General features: G+C 39.2%; 2 protein-coding genes across 9 annotated transcripts in view; both read left to right on the forward strand.

The window, feature by feature from the left end:
* The window catches only part of dgkh (diacylglycerol kinase, eta), a 54,034-nt gene extending 37,663 nt beyond the window's left edge, over window positions 1-16,371 (forward strand). For 6 of the 8 annotated variants that reach the window (XM_026910336.3, XM_026910344.3, XM_026910351.3 and 3 more), the window contains 18 exons: window positions 85-166; window positions 1,346-1,437; window positions 1,535-1,634; window positions 2,912-3,209; window positions 3,439-3,570; window positions 4,534-4,668; window positions 4,812-4,929; window positions 5,302-5,412; window positions 5,509-5,605; window positions 5,800-5,907; window positions 7,389-7,502; window positions 7,602-7,736; window positions 7,824-8,090; window positions 8,221-8,313; window positions 8,424-8,543; window positions 9,320-9,425; window positions 10,674-10,804; window positions 12,661-16,371. In XM_026910336.3, coding sequence (XP_026766137.1) covers window positions 85-166; window positions 1,346-1,437; window positions 1,535-1,634; window positions 2,912-3,209; window positions 3,439-3,570; window positions 4,534-4,668; window positions 4,812-4,929; window positions 5,302-5,412; window positions 5,509-5,605; window positions 5,800-5,907; window positions 7,389-7,502; window positions 7,602-7,736; window positions 7,824-8,090; window positions 8,221-8,313; window positions 8,424-8,543; window positions 9,320-9,425; window positions 10,674-10,804; window positions 12,661-12,747 — 2,326 coding nt within the window. In that variant the 3' untranslated portion in view covers window positions 12,748-16,371. The remainder of the gene's footprint in view (window positions 1-84; window positions 167-1,345; window positions 1,438-1,534; window positions 1,635-2,911; window positions 3,210-3,438; window positions 3,571-4,533; window positions 4,669-4,811; window positions 4,930-5,301; window positions 5,413-5,508; window positions 5,606-5,799; window positions 5,908-7,388; window positions 7,503-7,601; window positions 7,737-7,823; window positions 8,091-8,220; window positions 8,314-8,423; window positions 8,544-9,319; window positions 9,426-10,673; window positions 10,805-12,660) is intronic. The other 2 variants (XM_026910356.3, XM_026910376.3) reach the window with 1 other exon arrangement.
* A 1,338-nt stretch (window positions 16,372-17,709) lies between these two features.
* Window positions 17,710-18,393, forward strand: LOC113526169 (uncharacterized). The gene has a single exon (XM_026912995.1). The coding sequence runs from the start codon at window positions 17,710-17,712 to the stop codon at window positions 18,391-18,393; it is 684 nt and encodes a 227-aa protein (XP_026768796.1).
* The last annotated feature ends 1,655 nt before the right edge of the window (window positions 18,394-20,048 follow it).

Here is a 20,048-nt window from a genome sequence, read left to right on the forward strand (position 1 = left end):
ACAGGATGCTCAGCTGACTCGACATAGCAGCTCTGTTATGCCTGCATTTTTTTGTAGCATGCACCTGCTCTCTGCTTTTCACAGGTGGAGTATAATGACGTATGAGATTAAAATACCTCCCAAACACAGCTGTCCTGCTACACCTGAGGAGGCAGAGGACTGCCAGGTACCTGCACCACAACCCCAACACAAACCAACATCCACAAACAAATCTTATTTAGGTTTAACCAGAGCAGATTTATTCAGTCATTTACTGCTGACAGTGTTTATCTACCCTGGAGCTCTGATTTATTAATGCTTTGCATATATAGAAACATCAATGTGATAAACACCAGAAAAAAATGTTCAGGCTGGTTTTATAACAGGGTCTATAGAGGATTGTCTTTCAAATGTCATGTCTGTTTTACGTATTTGTCTTAATGAATGTTAGGTAATGTTTCTACCTAAGAGTGCAAAATGCAGGGTATTGTCAATGCAAATAAATTCATTTAGCATCTGCAGTTTGATTTACTGAACCCTGAATGTTATTTTGGGTACAGTGATTGTATATACAAATTTAAATCACCAAAGAGCAGGTATTAGATGTGTGTAAACCTCTTTGCTGTAGAGCAAAACAATTATTAAAGTTCATCCAAATATATCACAATATCTCAAAATAATGATACATTTCTAGAAATTATGATTTAATATTACCTTGGTAATTGGTTTAATAGCTAAGATTAGCATCACTTTTGCACCTGGGGTGCCAAATAGAGAGCCTACAAAAACATTTTCTTTATATTACTATATATAACTTATAGCCAGAACACACACTATTGATTTTGTGTTCACAGTTTGAACACCTTGTAGCTGATGCACAATTAGGCATACTGTATGTTTCAGTTTACATTTCCAGGACTTTCTTTGAGAAAACATAATTTATATATTGCTTCCTCTCCTTACTTTGCACGTGACGCCATAACACAATAACACGGTAATAAAATTATTCTTTGTAAACCACCCACATCATGCTCACTAATTGTGCAATTTGTTCCATAGCACACTCAAATTATTTATTTAGAAGAAGCCTTTTTTTAGGAGAATCTTTTATTTGTCACATATACATTACAGCACAGTGAAATTATTGTCTCCACATATACCAGCTTGTTAGGAAGTAGGGGTCACAGCACAGGGTCAGCCATGATATGGCAACCCTGGAGCAGAGAGGGTTTGCTCGAGGGCCCTACAGAGACAGGGCCTTCTGATCAGTAACCCAGAGCCTTAACTGTTGAGCCGCTCAATGGTTAGTAAATCAGAACCTGAGAATCTTGAGGAACCTGCCTGTAATGCTGCTATGTGGCTATAGTTTCAGATATCAGATTATGAGGATTCAGTTGCTGCTCATCTCACAAAGATCCTCAACTCAGATCAGCACTCTGTGGTCATATCCTCAGCAAAGTAAGTCTACCCATCCAGTACTATGGGCACACATGCACATCCTCGGCTATCAGAACTACAGAGAAAAAAGTAAACTATCCTCTCCTCTGTCCATCAGAATCCTGTGTGAAACAGTGAAGGATTTTGTTGCCAAAGTTGGGAAGTCCTATGAAAAGAGCACCGAGAACACAGAGGAAGCTGAAAGCATGGCTGTGAAAGTAAGTTTGAACTGCACCTTTCTCCTATATGGGTTTACAAAGCACCATTTTCTATGCACAACACACAGCCATGACTCCTGCCACAGTGTCAAGCAAAATGATGGCTAACAACTTATGAAAGTAAAGTAGTTTGCTGTGACACAGTAAATCAGTACATGCAAATGATTGTCTCCAGTAAAGTTAAAATCGAGCCTATAATGCACCATTTCTCTATTCTCGGTACTACAGTTCCTACCTGTGATTAGTTCCTATTAAACAGTGTTTGCATAAAAAAAAAGAAAAACAGAAGTAGAACTTCTAACTGCAGTTTCATCTTTTCTAGGGATTATTACAATTTTAAAATGCATTTAAAGAAAAGAAACATGGTTATACTGTACATATGTGTAAAGTATACAGTAACCCATATGTAATGTGGCTACTGATACGTCTTGGGAAGACTTGGTTTGAAGTCATTGTAAAATCCTAGATATATGTACGTACATAGTTTGACCGCATCACAATAATTGAATTCTGTATTAATACAGGAGGTTTTAAACCAGTAATTATAGTTATTAAGCCATTGTACTGTCCATAGAACACCCCAATTTTTCCTTTCCTTATGTTGTTTAGCAAGCAAAGCTTACTGTTAACAGGCTACATTTTATGGTGGAAGAATGCTGTATTGCGAGTATAATTAATAGATTAAATTATTTATTGAAAATTGGATTTTATCGTTATCATTTTGTCACCATTTTATAAAAGCAATAATCCACTCAATGGCATGTGTTACTCCCCCTCATGGCTTTTTTATTTCTTTATGAACAAAGAACTAACAATACTTGAGAGATTGGTCACTTGCTTATGTGAATGCAGTGTAAGGCTGAATTTTTTTTAGATTTCCAGCTAATGATTTTATGTTTTCTATATTACAGTTCTAGAAACATTTGGTCCCAAAACCATGTTGCAATGTTGTCATGACATTGTTACACAAACAATAATTACCACATATGTTTTCTGAACTGTACAGGAATGCTGGTTTGAGAATGTTACAGCCTAACCTTCTTAGAAACTGTTGCATATATACTGAAAGTTCTAATTCTTTATTAGATGGGTTTCACATGAGGATGGTGTATAGGAATTAAAATTGTCCATTTAATGATTGTTTTTTTTGGAGCCTGTCATTTCAAGCTTGTGCCAAATCTTAAGTAATGGTGTGTTTTTAGAATAGGACTGTGGGCCCTTTTTGTTTGCTCTTTTTTATTAAGCTGCTTACTGACCCCTGTCTTCTCTCTGTGCAGTGTGCAGTCCTGAATGAGAAGCTGGATTCACTCTTGCAGACTCTGAACACTGAGGCTCAGGCGATAAGTCCTCCTTCTCTCACCACTCCCCCTATTGTAGAAGAGGAGCTGGAGGAAGAGGAGCTGGAAGAGGAGGATCTCAGTGAGGAGTCTCTGACAGAGCTGAAGGAGAAAATGGAGGAGAACGTAACAGAGAAGGACTCTCCACACAAGCTTTTCAGGCCACGTGAGCAGCTCATGCTGCGTGCAAACAGCCTGAAGAAAGCGGTCAGGCAGATCATCGAGCAGGCTGAGAAAAGTAATAATAACAGGCCAGAGATGATTATAATGCTCTGATTAGAGATTTGCTAATACCAGCATTACCTTTGTAGCAGGCAGTAGTGGATGTGTAGTATCTTCCTTTTCTGATTTGTACCATCATAGCATAGTGGATCTTCCTTTTACGATTTGTACAGTTTATTAGGTGTAAACATTCACATTTGCCAAGAACTTAGTGAATCTATGTCTGTCCTATTTCTGCTTCCTAGTGGTGGATGAACAGAATGCTCATACAGATGAACAGGAGCTGCAGTCTCCTACAGACATCAAAAAGGACATGGAGGAGGAAAACAAGGACAATGAGAAGGATGAGGACACTAAAGAACTGGAGAGTCTGCCCTGTGAGTTCAAACTGCGCTCACGGAATAAGTATTTAAAATGTCAAGAACTAATGAGTGTATGATTACATGTGGTATCAAAATGGGCAGGTGAACACAATACATTCAATAATCATAGTTTTAGAAAGTCTTGCTGTAAAATTGTCTTTGATTTCTGAAAGATTGATGAGGATGCCCTCTAGTGTTTAGAGCAGAGTATGAACAGTTTAGTTTGGGTAATTGTCTTTGTTACAGAGAAAGTTTGTTTCTGCAGTATGCATATAACCCATTTTGTGTCTTCAATATGTATGGAATATAGTTTATTGTTGTTGTTTTTTTTTTCATTATTTTTTGGAGGGCTGTTTTCACAGGCTTGAAGCTTACACATTTAGAGAGCAATATATTTGTCTCTGTAAGGACCATGTGCTAGACAAATCGACTTGTCCAGGATAGAATAAAAGGCTCCTGAAGACACTACATTGTCATTAGGTGCTAGTGATAAGCTATTGTTAGTGTATGTGAACTTGGATATTTGACTTTTTATTAAAAGATAATAATCTGATCAAAATTATTGTATTATGGAAAACAAAAAAACAACAAAATCTGAAACATACTGTGATGAAGCATCCATACAACTGTTTGTGGAATATAACTTGATAATCCTACCTTCACGCTTTCTCAGATGTATTCACTTACAGTCGGTGGTCTTTTATATAAGGTACACTTATAGCTTGTAGCTATACTCATTTACAATTTTATTAGCTACGCCTTCTGTACATAGGTGCAAATAGTAGGTTATCCCATCTTCCAATCCCTGCACCCCATCAATGCTGTCCTCCTTCTTAATTTTCCATCCTACTGTAGAATTTATACTTTGATATATTTGGCATCTTCTTGTTTATCATGAAATTGCTATCACAGAGAGAAGATTCTTCTGTGTTGTCTTCAGCTTTTCTGTTAACATGCCATCTTTCTTTGGCTCTATAGCAGCAAAGTCACCCTGTTCACCTACCGAGAGGCGTGTGAGTCGTAGCACACAGTCCTGTGGCTCTTTCTCCATTCCTCCCTTCACCACGAGTAAAGAGAACCTGCCTGTCCTCAACACCCGCATCATCTGTCCAGGTATGATTGCACTGATACTAAATCACGATCTAGGACGGAGTAAAGTATTTCATTATTTATTAAAAGGCTCTAATTCAGTAAATTGTCATGTATCAAAGTATTTAAGTTTGCTAACAAAACTTCTCTGATCTGCTGGCTTTCAGGTTTGCGTGCAGGTCTTGCTGCCTCCATAGCTGGAAGCTCAATCATCAGCAAGATGTTACTTGCCAACATTGACCCATTTGGAGCCACACCTTTCATTGACCCTGACCCAGATTCACTGTAAGATTTTCTGACACACCTCTTCATTCCAACACACACACACAAACACGCACATTCTGTGTCAACTTATATTTATGCCATAGTTTAACAAGACATCATGGACTTCCTGGAGTTTCTAAACACTCAGGTGAACTTTACAAAAATCAAATATGGTTAGATTCAGTTAGATTTTATTCCTAAGAGTTTTTTTAATAAATTACCTTCAGTTAAAGCTTAGATAGATTTCTCTATTTCTCATATCTCAAATTTCTGAAAGTAATTAACCACAAAGACATTTTTCCCTAACCTCTTTCTCCATCTTCACAATAATTATGGAGCCTGTAAATGCTTATATACAATATTTATATTTATGCTTACATGTAATACTTGTAGAGAGGGGTATTTGGAGAAGTGTGTCATGAACAATTACTTTGGGATCGGCTTGGATGCCAAGATCTCACTGGAGTTTAACAACAAGCGTGAAGAACATCCTGAGAAATGCAGGTCAGAACTTTTTCTCCTCTCTGGCTATTTCATATTATTTCATCTTATTAGATGATATGAATGTTTTTTGACTATCCCCATGTTCCCCTGTGATAGGAGTCGCACCAAAAATATGATGTGGTATGGAGTCTTAGGCACGAAGGAGCTACTGCAAAGAACCTACAAGAACCTGGAGCAAAAAGTGCAGTTAGAGGTAAGACAAGAAAGTACATATTAATATGCTGTACATAGTAATCTTTATTTACGCCACCCTCAGTGCATTGGTTTGGTTCTGTATATAGATGTGAATCAGTAGGAAACACACACTCACGTTCATCCATGGCTTGCTGCTCATTTCCGCTTTAAAAATAGTCAGAGCACTTTATTTTTGTATGATGGCTTTTGCAGTGTGATGGACAGTACATCCCGCTCCCCAGTCTCCAGGGAATTGCTGTGCTGAACATTCCTAGCTACGCAGGAGGAACCAACTTCTGGGGCGGGACCAAAGAGGATGATGTAAGTGTCCCTAATAATCCTTGACCTTTCCTCTTCCTGTATCTGCTGTATATATCCTAATCATCCTCTCTCCATTTGGACATGGATTTACATCAGCTATGGATTTGGCATTGTTCATTGTTCATGGCATTGTTAGTATTGTATACATCTTGCACTGTGGCCCAGGCTTTAGTTAAATCTTGAAATCCGATTCTTCACTATGGATTTTTGTGTGTTGATCTTAGTCAACCTAATGTGAGGCTGTCATCAAAACTAAGCCCAACACATTGATGAACAGCTTACATCACTAAGAGGAGCAATCCTTCTGTGATCCTTTTAGTGTCATGTCTGTCTCTGTACCTGCACCCAGTCCAGTGCGCAATCAAGTGAACTACAATACCCATGACTCCCAACCAGCTCCATGTCAGCATTTATTATGCAAGACTTTTCAGAGGTTTGTGTAGTGTTAGAAGGTGTGTTGAATGTGGCCATTTACATTCTCTGTGGTCAGATACAAGCTGACCATGACCATATGCTTAAGCAGTTCTTCATCAGATTCAAGATGTAGGACAAGACTTGACTGAATCAATACGTTATCTCAAAAGCAGTGACTTGCCTTTCCATGACCATATGTTTTTAGCACACAGAATCTAGCCTGTTCAGTAATCTTTCTGTTGTTGGCAGAGCTTTATAGCAAATAAGCACCTGCTGATCCAAAGCCTAGCATCAAACTGGCTTCACTCAATTCGGATCTGTCTACTGCGGTTTCAACTGATGCTTCTGACCACAGACTGGGTGCTGTGCTCACAGCACCAACCACATGCAGTATATTGTCACTTGCTTTTAGACGTCTGCTGATATATGCAACTACTCAGAAAGGAGGCCCTTGGAGCTGTGTAGTGGTGGAAAAACTAAGAACATATCTGTAGTACGCTACAGCAGGCGCTTACCACCTTTCTCCCCACCAAATCGGGTCACAAAACCACACTGAAGACATATGCTCCTAATGACCTTTACCTGCTACTGAGAACACTTATAACACTAAATCTGATTTGTAATGTTGCTGTCTACTGCTCTGACATCCTGGTCTCCAAGTGAGTTTCCACATCCACTGCACCTTGATCTGGACTGAATGGATTGTGCAAGTAAATTGCTCGTGTTGGTCCCATTCTCCTGTGGCAGCTGAAGAAATTCACTGTAACTGTAAATGGCTTCAGGCCATTTTGCCTAACATATGACGATAGGTATCAGAAATATGTTACTTACACAGCATTCTTTGTGGAGTAAAAAAAATGTATGTGCACACTACAGACAATTTATCTATATGGTGTATGGAAATTTCGACCGAAGCTTCCTCTTTGAAAGTAGTACACTCCTGGCAATTGAGCTTAAATCTAAACAAAAATGATTCGATTCTTTTTTCTGGCATGTACCCTGTGCAACATTACAGATGGAATGAATAAAAAGAATAACAGTACTCTGCTTTTTTCTTTTCCATCCAGATATTCTGTGCTCCATCATTTGATGATAAAATCTTGGAGGTAGTGGCTGTGTTTGGGAGTATGCAAATGGCTGTGTCCAGAGTGATCAAGCTCCAGCACCACCGTATTGCACAGGTGAACTTCACATTATAAAATGTGGCATACATATTTGTATTAATCCTCTAGATTGTACTGAAATACTCATATGCTGTCAAACTCCTATCACTGCTACAGTGTCGCACAGTGAAGATTACCATCCTGGGAGATGAAGGAGTGCCTATTCAAGTGGATGGAGAAGCCTGGATCCAGCCTCCTGGAGTTATTAAGATCCAGCACAAGAATAGAGCCCAGATGCTTACCAGAGATAGGGTGAGTGTTAGTGTGCAGATGCAGACTGGACAAAACCCAAGTGCTGCTTCTTGCAGTTGAACTTTCTGGCCATGGTTTTCCCAACAGGCGTTTGAGAACACGTTGAAGTCCTGGGAGGACAAGTTGAAGTATGACAAGCCTCCACTGAGGCCACACCTGTACTCTCAGCACTCTGTAGATTTAGCCAGTGAGGAAGAAGCCGCACTTGTCCAAATGTGTGCACGTGCAGCAGAGGAGCTCATCACCAGGATCTGTGAGGCAGCCAAGACAAATGGACTCCTGGAACAAGAGCTTGCTCATGCTGTCAATGCTGCATCTCACGCCATCAACAAAACTCACCCCAAGTTCCCTGAGGTGAGGTAGCCATCTAACGTAGTACACTGCTCTTGAATTGCATCAAACCATTGGTCATAATAAATCTTATTCACACATGCTTTGCCTAAAGGTTTGTTCTAATGTAATCTATTGTATATGTTTCCTTTAGAGTCTGACCAGGAATACAGCCATTGAGGTGACCAGCACAGTGAAGGCCCTGCACAATGAGACTGAGTCACTTCTAGTGGGACGAGTGTCATTGGTAAGGCAATTTTGAAAGTTAAGGGTTTATATTTTACTTTTGCTTGGTCATTGTAGTCTATAACTGTGATGTTGGGTCCTGTTTCATGTTGTGGATTTGTGTCTGTACAGCAACTGGACCCTCCTGATGAGGAGTTATTGTCCAGTGCTTTGCAGTGTGTTGAGGTGGAGTTGGGCAAACTGACTGAGATCCCGTGGCTTTACCACATTCTCCAGCCCAATGATGAGGAGGTGAGCCCAGCTTATTACTGTGTATTTAAAACAAACTCTAGGCACATGATGTGTAATAGTCTGTGACAGTTATGTTTCTGTTAGACACAGCCATCCAACATACTTGTCACTAACATGCGCAACATGGCCGTTACCAGCATGCACATCAGCAGCATGCCCATCACCAACATACCCAACACCAACATGTCCATCACCAATATGCCCAACACACCCATCAGCAAGATGCACATCAACAACATGCCTACTGCTAACATACACAACACCAGCATCAGTATGCTCGACAAGCATCATGACAAACATCTTCAACACCAGCAGTCCCATCACCAATATGTCCAGCTTGTCTATCACCAACGTGCACATCACATTAAACATGCTCATCACCAACATGCCAGACATGTCCAGCACCAATATGTCCAACATGCCAAACATGCCTGTCAACAATATGCCCAACATGCCCATTACCAACATCACCAAAATGGCCATTACCAAAATGCTAATCACCAAAACGTATCACCAGCTTGTTCATCGCCAGTATGCGCAACACGCAGATGACCAACATTTTCAAAACCAAAATGCCCATCACCAACATGCACATAATCATATTAAACATGCCTGGCATACCTGTTACCAAGATGTCCAACATTCTAACACCAACATTCCCAACACCAGCATGCCCAACACGAACATACTCATCACCAACATACCCAACATTCCCATCAACATGCCCAGCATGCCTGAGAGCAAAAATTTTTACTTGAATTGTATGTTTGTGATAGGATCACTCCCTGGAATATGGCAAGAGAAACAGCCGAAGTGGCATGTTCCGTATTGTGCCAAAGTTCAAGAAAGAGAAAGCACTGAAGAAGTCAAGCCCACAGTCAGGTAAGATTGCGTGGCAGTTCTGACATTAAACACACATAGATTTTCATAGATGGACATTGGAAGATTGCATTTATGGAACGTAGTGTTGCCAGATTGTGGTTTGCAGTTGAGAGGAATACCATAGTGCCATGTAATAACAAAACTGATCTGAGAGGTGTCCCTATTTGTCACTAATGCCACAGTGCAGAGTGAAATAATCATGTGGCTGAAATCTTAAATCCATCACGGCAGTGCTATGAGGCATGTTTGATGCCATAGATCTTCATGAAGCATCTGTATCCCTTCCCCCAAGAGTTCTCTGTTCTGTGACGTCCTCAATACAAGCCAACCATCCATGAGCATCCTGCACTTCCTTTGTACATGATGTTGTCCTGTGAGTCAGATACAGTCTCATGTGTCCACACGTGAACAGCAGGCACAAACCACTATGACTAAACTCATGGAACGGAAACCATTAACATGCATACACAAATTAAAATTCATATTTCAAGTGGATTCAGGTTGAAACCACTGGACTCTTGAAATTTATAAATTGCAACTTAATAGCAAGTACACTTCTCAATAATTGAAAATATTTTTCAAAATTATATGCTTTCTAGGAAACTATAACTATTAGAAATCAGTGCATACAGGTAACAGAAATTGCCCCTGGTGCTTCAGTGTTCTGGGATGATGTCAGCATATAAGCTTAATATATATATTAAAATATCTGACGCATGGCTTCCTGCCTGTGGATGAGCAAGTGTATGGCTGGATGGGAGAGGACAGTTGAAACCATGGTTCAGGGTCAAGACATAGATCATTAGGGTGCACAGGCTTAAACCTCCCGTCTTCCCTGCTCTCTCCCTCTCTCTCTCTCTCTCTCTCTCTCTCTTTCTTTCTTTCTCTCTCTCTCTCCCTCTCTCTCTGTTTCTCTCTTCTGCTGTCTCCTGTGTCTGCTCTGAATGCAGTGGTGAATGTCCCACTCTGATAACCTGCATGCCAGAAATTACCCTCTGGGTGTGTGCCAGTGACCAGAGATTTCGTACCAAACCAAAACCTGTTTAACCCTCTTTTTGCCAGCTGCTGCTGCCACTCCTTTCTGTGTCTTCTCTTTCTGTTTTTGATTCCTTCCCCCCTTTGTGGTTGTTGTTGTTGTTTTGTTTTATTTTGTTTTACTTCGGCCCCCTGACTCCATTTGCTCATGTCCTTCGCGGTGTATACGGGGCTTGGAGACTGAAGGGGCCTTGTCGCTCTTGACTTGTGTAGTTCAGAGGTGGGGCACTGAGGAGGTGGGCGCCTGGCTGGAGCAGCTCAGCTTGGGGGAATACAAAGACACCTTCATCCGGCACGACATCCGCGGCTCTGAGCTCCTGCACCTGGAGAGGAGGGACCTGAAGGTATATACACACGCCCCTTTCGTGCCTCACAATGTCCCTCAGAATAAGCAGAACTTTATCTCTCTTCCTTTAGCTTTCACTGACTCTGTCTCTGTATCTTTTCTGTCTTTTTACCTGACCCTGTTTGCTGTTTTGTGCTGCACTGCTCTGCTTGGCTTCCTTTGTGCAAGTGTCGTTTGGGACTTGAACCTACTTACACGCTAACTAACTGTTTGTGGCCCTGCCATGATGCAGCTTTGGAAAGTGTTGAGATTAGAATAGAGAATAGAGTCAGTGAGAGGTGAAAAGGTGGAGAGGGAAGATCCGCTCACACTGAGGTTAGCTAAAAGCGTGACTGCACCTGCAGCATGGTGTGACACATGCATCAGCTCGTGTTGTGTGTTATAGACACGTAAGTTCACTGGTGTCAATTACTAAGATGTGAATGAGCATGCCTCTGTTCGTGTTATTTTTTGAGTACAACAAGGTGTGTGTGTGTGTGTGTGTGTGTGTGTGTGAGAGAGAGAGAGAGTGTGTGTGTTGTCACATGGCAGGAACAAGAAGAGACTAGATGAAATGTATCTAACAAGTGCAAATCTGCTGCCAAACTGAAATACAATTGCATAGCCATGTAATATATTCCTGAATTAATACTTAAACCAGTAGCTGAAAACATCATTGACCATTTTCACATCATTGTATTTTCTTATCATTTGCACTTGTTGATTATATTAAGGTTTCATACTTGTACTGTGTCAAATGTCACATAAATCACACTAGCAGAACTATGCCAAAAAGACAAGTCTTGTCTATACCGCTTATACATCCACTAATTAAGACCTCATCTGCAACCTGGCTTCTCCAATGTCTTTATCGTAGCATCAGTTGTATGTTATTCATTTATTATTTGTGCTGAATGTATCAACAGTCTTCATGATAAAAAAAAAATGTAGATGACGTGTGACAGCCTTGCAAAAACCCATCACGTGTTGCTGCGGCTGACTTTTAGCAAACAGCCAAAAATGACCAAGAAAAGCAGGTTTTCTACCTATAACATACTTTGATACCTATAATTTAAAAACCATAATGAAGTGTGGCGGCCTGGGAAAAAACTGGTGAATTATTATTTTTTTTTTAATTTTTAGCTGTTTGCCAGAATTCAGCTGCAGTGACATCTGTCAGGATTCCCCAGGCCACCACTCATATAATACATGACCAGTATAATATGATCATTCCAGGATGATAATTATGGATACGTTGAAATGCGTTGTTTTAATATTTGGTGATATATTATATATATATATATAGATGCACCTATAATTTATCTGGAAATGATCTGTGTTGTCTATTAGGTTGTGCACATTTGAGAAATTCATGCAAATTATACTTTTTATATTTATTGCTTTTTTTTATTTAGGGTGAAAAAATGATTTATATATATATATATATATATATATATATATATATATATATATATATATATATATATATATAATGTCTGATACCAGTTAATTTGTAGTTTGTGTGAAGCCTTTCAAAATATATAAAAATATTTTATATAGTAACAGTGTTAAAATTTTGCATTGTAAAAGGAGGAAGCACTGCTATGTTGTTTTGCCAATAGATGTCTGTCTAAGTACATATTTATTTAGTAATTTTCATATTCATTATATGTATAAATATACAGTACTTTTAACCTATACTCAAACCAGGCATAACAAAAACACTTTAGCACTTAAAGTCTGTAGCTACATACACATCAACCTAAACAGATATCCTATATTATAAAAATAATTTAGTACTGTGACAAATTGATGTTCTTTCTTTCTTATACATGTAAGATACGAACTGCAAATATGCCATTATTATTTGCACAGGATCTGGGGATCTCGAAGGTGGGTCATATGAAGAGAATTCTCCAGGGAACTAAAGAGCTGGCCAAGAGCGCCATGGTGGACCTGTGAGGCCCGAGGAGTCCTTTCCTTCAGGAGAAGTGAACGTTTTACAGAGCTGCATTGTCTGGATGAGCTCGGTAATGAGGGGTTTCCTCCCTGTGATTTAGCATAGCTTTAGAGAACCTGCGAATGTGTTGTTTTAGTACGAGTGCTGGTGCCAAAAGAATTGTAGTGGTCGAATATTTTCAGGTGGTTGTTAGATTTACAAAAAAAGCCATTTCTTATTGCATTGATGGCACAATCAGGTATGCAACTCTCATTGCAGAGGCAACTTCTGGCATCTTAAAAAGAGTCAAGTAGCAAAACAGGACTTCCATAAAGTGTTCACTGTGGGTGAAGCAAGGCCATGTAATAGCTTGCTGGCTTTTCGCCTTGTGGTGGATGGCTACAATAGGATGGAGACGTGATGTGTCAGCAATATTCTTCTTTCGACAGCACTGTTTACATTTTAAGGAGACAGGAAAATGGCTGCTGAAGAGTTGTACTCAAATTGCAATCATAGCAAATGGTTTTTCAGTGCAGAAAGAAAGTTGAATATGGGGTATCCTGAAGCAGTGACATTCTGATGCATGGAGAATTTGCTTGATTTTGGATATCTATTTCACTGCATGATTAGTGTTGTTTTTTTATTGTACAAATTAACACTTGAACAAGTTTTATATGACTTTAGTATGATACCATTTGTTACTACTGAAGCATCCCTGTGGTCTTACTAGACTGCTGTTTCATTTCTATATATTTGTTTGCATGAGACTTCTGTGTCAAAGAGCAGTGTCATGTATCATATTTATTGTAAAAGTGTGCTTTATTGTAGGACATCTATGATTTATATTCGATTAGGACATTGAGTAACACAGAAATATCAGTTCTTTAAAGTATCAGTAAGGAAGAATACATCGAAGTGACTACAAAAGTGAATGTGCCCCATACATTTTCTTGAAATCATTTTCTTTAGTTTGCATTAGTATGCAAATTTTAAAAGAACATAATTTTAAGTATCAGAATATTAGTGTGGAAGTTCTTAATAGATTTATGAAATAATGGAATCACTTTTCTGCATTTTGACTGTAGACCTATTTGGAACATTTAGATATTTTACTTGCAATAAGAATCTTGTGTTGGTCATAAGATATTGCAGTTGATCTGCAACTTTGCATAAGTTTCTCATAATTGTCATTCCTCAAAATAGGGATAAAGTATATGTTTGATAAGACACCCAGAACTAAATTGTTAAGTTGATGGCATTACAGGGTATACAAGTATAAGTGAGGTTTTTGTTGGTTAATATATGCACTGTAAATATGTTGAAACAGTCTCTACTGTTAGTTCAAGTTGTAAGGAAATGGTTTGTATAGATTAATGCTAACATGTTATATAGAGCTTACACATTTGATTGTGTATAGTGCACCATAATACAGATGTGATTTATAATAATGTTTAGTAATCACCTTTATATGTTAAGTGCTGTTGTATTCTATTGAAGGTGCAATATTGTATTTATTTTGATACATATTCTTCTCTATGAAGCTTTATGTGATTTTTTTTCATGGAAAACAAGAAATCAATTCATGCACTCATGTTATTTTAGTTATTTTAGTTTAAGGTGGGATCGTGGAAATGCCATATTCTCTCCAAATTCATAAAATCTTCCTTAAGCAAGTTGTTGGTTCTCTGTATTCAACTGTGCTTCCAGGATTCGCTAGACAACTGGATGTTCTATTAGACACACTATGGAACTAGCAGAATTGCCTGCTGTGCCTCTTTTATTTCATTATAATGGAGATTTTCACCCTCCACCCTCAATCAAGTCATGTCATTTACAACTTTATGTAGGTTTCGCCTGGGGTTTATGTCTTATCAAAAATTTCCCTCTAGGGGGTGGCAGAGTACTGAATGTTGGTTTAGTAAAAAATGGTGTGGATCCCAACAAAATACTTAATAATAATAGAATAACATAGTTATTCTCAAAATGGTTTTTAATGAAGATTTTAGTATCCATTAAATAACTTTGCACTCTGTATAAAGACGAATTTGAAAGGAAATTTGTGTGAATTATATGGAAATAAAAATATCCAAATGTTCAGATAAAAATAATAATACAGCTGGATATTAAATAAAAAAAATGGCCATACATTTGACTGCAGATTGGATGGCTGGCTTCCTCTTATGATCTAACTCTTAAACAAACTGTACTGTTTTCCGAACCTCCAAAATATGAGTGTGTTAATGTGCCTAAGAGTGTAGAAAACTGTTAGTGGACAGGATTTATTAGGAGAAACGGGAGGAGGCCTGGTTCGGTGTGGTTCTAATTTTTAACCAACATGTTATTTGTGGATAATATAAACTTTCACACTACACTCATAGAAAAAAAGGGTTCCTCAAGGGTTCTTTAGCTTTCTAAAGGTTTTCTACTCTGAACTTTTTAAGGGGAACCCCTCTTTTGTAGGTTTCTGTGTAGAGCCTTTCCCAACAGGGTCAAACTGAAGAACTCTTTAGGGTGCTAATGGAACCTAACAGATTTTTTTTTCAAAGCATGTCACATGTAATAATAGTGAATGTAGTGTTATTTTCATCCTTTTAATTTCACTCTTCATAAACAGATATGCATTGCCTTGGAAAGGTGTCAAAGACTACTTACACAATGAGGAAGTGATTTACCCCACACAGTCATTGCCAATGATGCAAATACAGCATGTCATCAGCTGACTGTGCATTTCTTTCTAGAAACTCCTACAGTGCAATTTTAACAATGTGCAGTGCCATACATGCTAACTGTTAAAAAACTAAGATACATGTAATGGTTTCATGACCTCTGGCTATAGCACCTTCACCAATTAGGGGATTGATAGCTCCTGAGTACTGAAAAATTTGGCCTTAGAGATTTACCATTTCTCAACTGTAGCAGGTTAACTGACCTCAGAATAACAGTGCCTCGTATGTGGTTTCATTTGCATTCATTTTCCCCAAGTGCAGTCTTCCTCTCAAACTGCAGTTACTTTGTCTGCACATGTTCATGTGTATCTGTCTCTGAACAAGCTCTCAAGAGTGTATCCATGAGACTGAGTGTGTTTTTGATGAGACTTCTGGCTCATGTGAGCTTGGGCGTATCTATAGATGGTGTACATAAAGCTGTATACTGCCTGATTTTTTCAAAACCAATTCACACGAGAAATTTTTAGAGCAGGATTGCTCTAGAGCATATCGCTGACATGATCTAATTATGAGAAGTGCGATGTGAGTTTCATTTGTTTACATTGTGTTTACAATGGCACAGTTTAATTTGTAAAACTATGTGTATAGCTATATACAACATTTGCATATTTATTAAGGTTAAACAAATGATGTGTATGTGTTTTCACCATTGGGATATAATGTTACAGTAGTCACTTGTATTGATATCTGGATGATCTTTTGGTAAAGTAGTTGGTAATTCTTATGACTACTAAGTGACTGTTTTCTGTGCCTTTTTATTGTAGGTGCATGATTAACTATTTATTACAATATGAAAGTCACTGAGATGTGTATTTTTGTATCCTGATTGAATAAATGTTTCAATTTTGTTGTACATTTTGAAGTGGTAAAATGGTGCCACTTAATATCTTACTTCTTCAATAAAACTGAATGCATACACAATGTATGGTATCATGTATGGTCTCATTTCTTTCTTGAGTTGTCTTGTGAGTTTTTGAAATATTGAAAGTAATTTGAACAAGTAAAAGTAAATCATAGGAAAGTTATAAAGTCAGCTCCAGAATTATTAGCACCGGACCTTTGGTAAAGTTTATAATAAAATGTCTTTGTGGTAAATCAGCTTAACCTCACACTGAAAATATGAGAGAGAAAAAAATGAGAGAAATCTTTTAAACCCTGGCATCGTTATCACCTCATGTGAAAGATTAAGTCATGATGATTGCTTAAGAGTTCCTAAACACTGAATTTAAAAATTAAGATAAAAATGGGGACATTTTCTCTCATATTTTTGTAAAGTTTTAAGTTAACCACAGACATTTTTGTATAGCTTTTTTTAACCCCTTTTTACCAAAAGGTGCTGACACAGAGTTCGGTCACAAATGTATATATCTAGGGTTAGCATTACAGTGTAAACACTAATGTTTCACAATTTTACATAAAGATGCTCATAAAAAATAAAATAATTCCATTTAGAATTACATACACAACGCTAATTGTTAATAATTTTATCGATATCCATTGTGCTTAGTCATTTGTACAAAATTATTTATTTGATTGCAGTTGCAGTCTTCTTCTTTGCCAGTCAGACTTCTTTGCCTACATGCTATTTAAATTATGGCAGGTTACAGGGAATCTAGAGTCTGTCGGACTCTAGCATTTGATCATGTGTAATGTGTGATTCATAGAAACAAGTTTTTTGGAAAAAAAAAATTAAAAGAAGATTAGAAACAAAACATTGTCGTACCCATTTCTGTCCCAAAATATTACTTTTTAACCACAACTGGGTAGCCAAACATTAAATATTTAGTATTTCTTGTTTGTCAGTTTCATCAAAATTACATAAAAATATAATCTGATTTTTTTTTCTCTCAAAGACGCACGATACAGGCAAATATATACACATACCCAGCAGTTAATGACTAAAATAATGCATTTTACAGTTTTAAAATGAAAGCAAATGTCTATAAAGCAGTATAAAATTGTACTATACTTATTTTCACTACTATATAATTGTATGTTTTAATTTCTATCAAGTAAAAGAATCTATATAATTTTCTACTAGACCTAAGTTCCACTTGCCGTTCACATAGTTTACCACTAACTGCAGCACTCCAGGAACTGGCCACAGAGTGCCAGCTTACAGCAATATTTCCTAGCTTCAGTCCTGGTAACCCACTTCACTGCAAATTTTCAGTGTTTTTCTGCTCCAGTATACTTAATCCAACTAATCAGCTAAATAACACAGTTCTTAAAGAAAACACTAAAGACACTTAGCACCAAATGCAAGGGCATGTACCTCCAGACCTGGAGTTAGAGGGGTGCAGAGGAGTGTTTATTAATCCCACACCCACCAGCTCCCAAAGGAATTCTGACCAATCGTGCCCACTCCCACAGATTCTCCTCACCAATTATGCCCACTCCCACAGACTCTCCTCACCAACCCTGCCCTCTCCCACAGATTCTCCTCACCAATCCCACCCACTCCTCACCAGTCCAGGCAGCTCCCACAGACTCTCCTCAACAATCCTGCCAACTCCCACAATCTATCCTCACCAATCCCACCAGCTCCCACAGTCTCTCACCAATCCCACCCACAATTATGCTCACTCCCACAGACTCTCCTCACCAATCCCACCCACTCCCACTGTCTCTCCTCACCAATCCTGTCTGCTCCTACAGACCTTCCTCACCAATCCCACCCACTCCCACAGATTTTCCTCACCAATCCCACCCACTCCTCACCAGTCCAGGCAGCTCTCACAGACTCTCCACAACAATCCTGCCAACTCCCACAATCTATCCTCACCAATCCTGCATGCTTCCACAGTCTTTCCTCACCAATCCAGCCCACTCCCACAGACTCCCCTCACCAATCCCGCCGGCTTCCAAAGACTCTCCTCACCAACAGTGCCTGCTCCCCCAGTCTCTCCTCACCAATACTGCCCACTTCCACAAAATGTTTGAGCAGAGTTTAACCATGGATATTTTTGCCTACAATATTTTCTAATGGACTTACTTTATCAGGTTCTATACCCTGTCTATATACAGTGTCCCCTCACCACTCCTGTGATATCCCACAGTTTCTCCTCACCAATTGAGCCAGCTCCCACAGACTCTCCTCACAAATCCCACCAATCCCACCTACTCCCACAGTCTCTCCTCACCAATCCCACTTGCTTCCAGAGCCTTTCCTCACCAATCTCACCCACTCCCACAGTCTCTCCTGACATTTACATACATTTACATTTATGGCATTTGGCAGACGCCCTTATCCAGAGCGACTTACAATTATCTCATTTATACAACTGAGCACTTGAGGGCCTTGCTCAAGGGTTAAGGGCCTTGTTCAAGGCCCAGCAGTGGCAGCTTGGCGGTGCTGGGATTTGAACTCTCGACCTGCCCTACCTTAACCAGCTACTACTTCCTAACCAATCCTGCCGACTTCCACAAAAGGTTTGAGCAGAGTTTAACCATGGATATTTTTTTTTGGCTTGTACCTGCCCACAATATTTTCTAATGGACTTACTTGGTTCTATATAGTTTCTATATACAGTCTCCCCTCACCAAACCAGCCATATCCCACAGTCTCTCCTCACCAATCCAGCTAGCTCCCACAGTCTCTCCTCACCAATACTGTTGCTCCCACAGTCTCTCCTCACCAATCCCGCCAACTCCCACAGTCTCTGCTCACCAATCCCGCCTGTTTCCAAGACTTTCCTCACCAATACTGCCTGCTCCACAAAAAATTTGAGCAGAGTTTAACCATGGATATGTTTGCTTGTACCTGCCCACAATATTTTCTAATGACTAATAGACTTACTTGGTTCTATATAGTTTCTATATACAGCCATATCCCACAGTCTCTCCTCACCAATCCAGTCAGCTCTCACAGTCTCTCCTCACCAATACTGCCTGCTCCCACAGTCTCTCCTCACCAATACTGCCCACTCCCACAGACTGTCCTCACCAGTACTGTTGCTCTCACAGTCTCTCCTCACCAATACTGTTGCTCCCACAGTCTCTCCTCACCAATACTGCCCACTCCCACAGACTGTCCTCACCAGTACTGTTGCTTCCACAGTCTCTACTCACCAATACTGTTGCTCCCACAGTCTCTCCTCGCCAATACTGTTGCTCCCACAGTCTTTCCTCACCAGTACTTTTGCTCCCACAGACTCTCCTCGCCAACCCCGCCTGCTTCCAAGACTATCCTCACCAATCCTGCCGGCTTCCACAAAATTCCACAAATTTAACCATGGTTATTTTTTGGTTATGTGGTTATGTTTGTTCTATATCCTAAACTATAATTAACTAACCAACCTAAAAGTAACTGAAGATGAATCAGTAAATGAAACAATTAATAAAGTCCAATTTACACTAGACACAGTAACTGCTTTGCGCACACGATCACCATGCCATGTCCAAGACGCTTCATGTTAATCAGCCTGGTCTTTCTTTGTTCAGCATTCTTCTTTCTTTCTTATCTTTATGTCCTGACCGTTGCCAGAGTCAGAACTGCCCACTCCTCTCACTTTTTTTGTTGGGTGTCGCTGGGTCTTTGTGTGTTTGCACTGACAATTTTCAAAATTGAAAGCTACGATAAATCACAGAGCTCTGTT

This window comes from Pangasianodon hypophthalmus, chromosome 5, assembly GCF_027358585.1.
Source record: "Pangasianodon hypophthalmus isolate fPanHyp1 chromosome 5, fPanHyp1.pri, whole genome shotgun sequence".
Lineage (NCBI taxonomy): Eukaryota > Metazoa > Chordata > Actinopteri > Siluriformes > Pangasiidae > Pangasianodon > Pangasianodon hypophthalmus.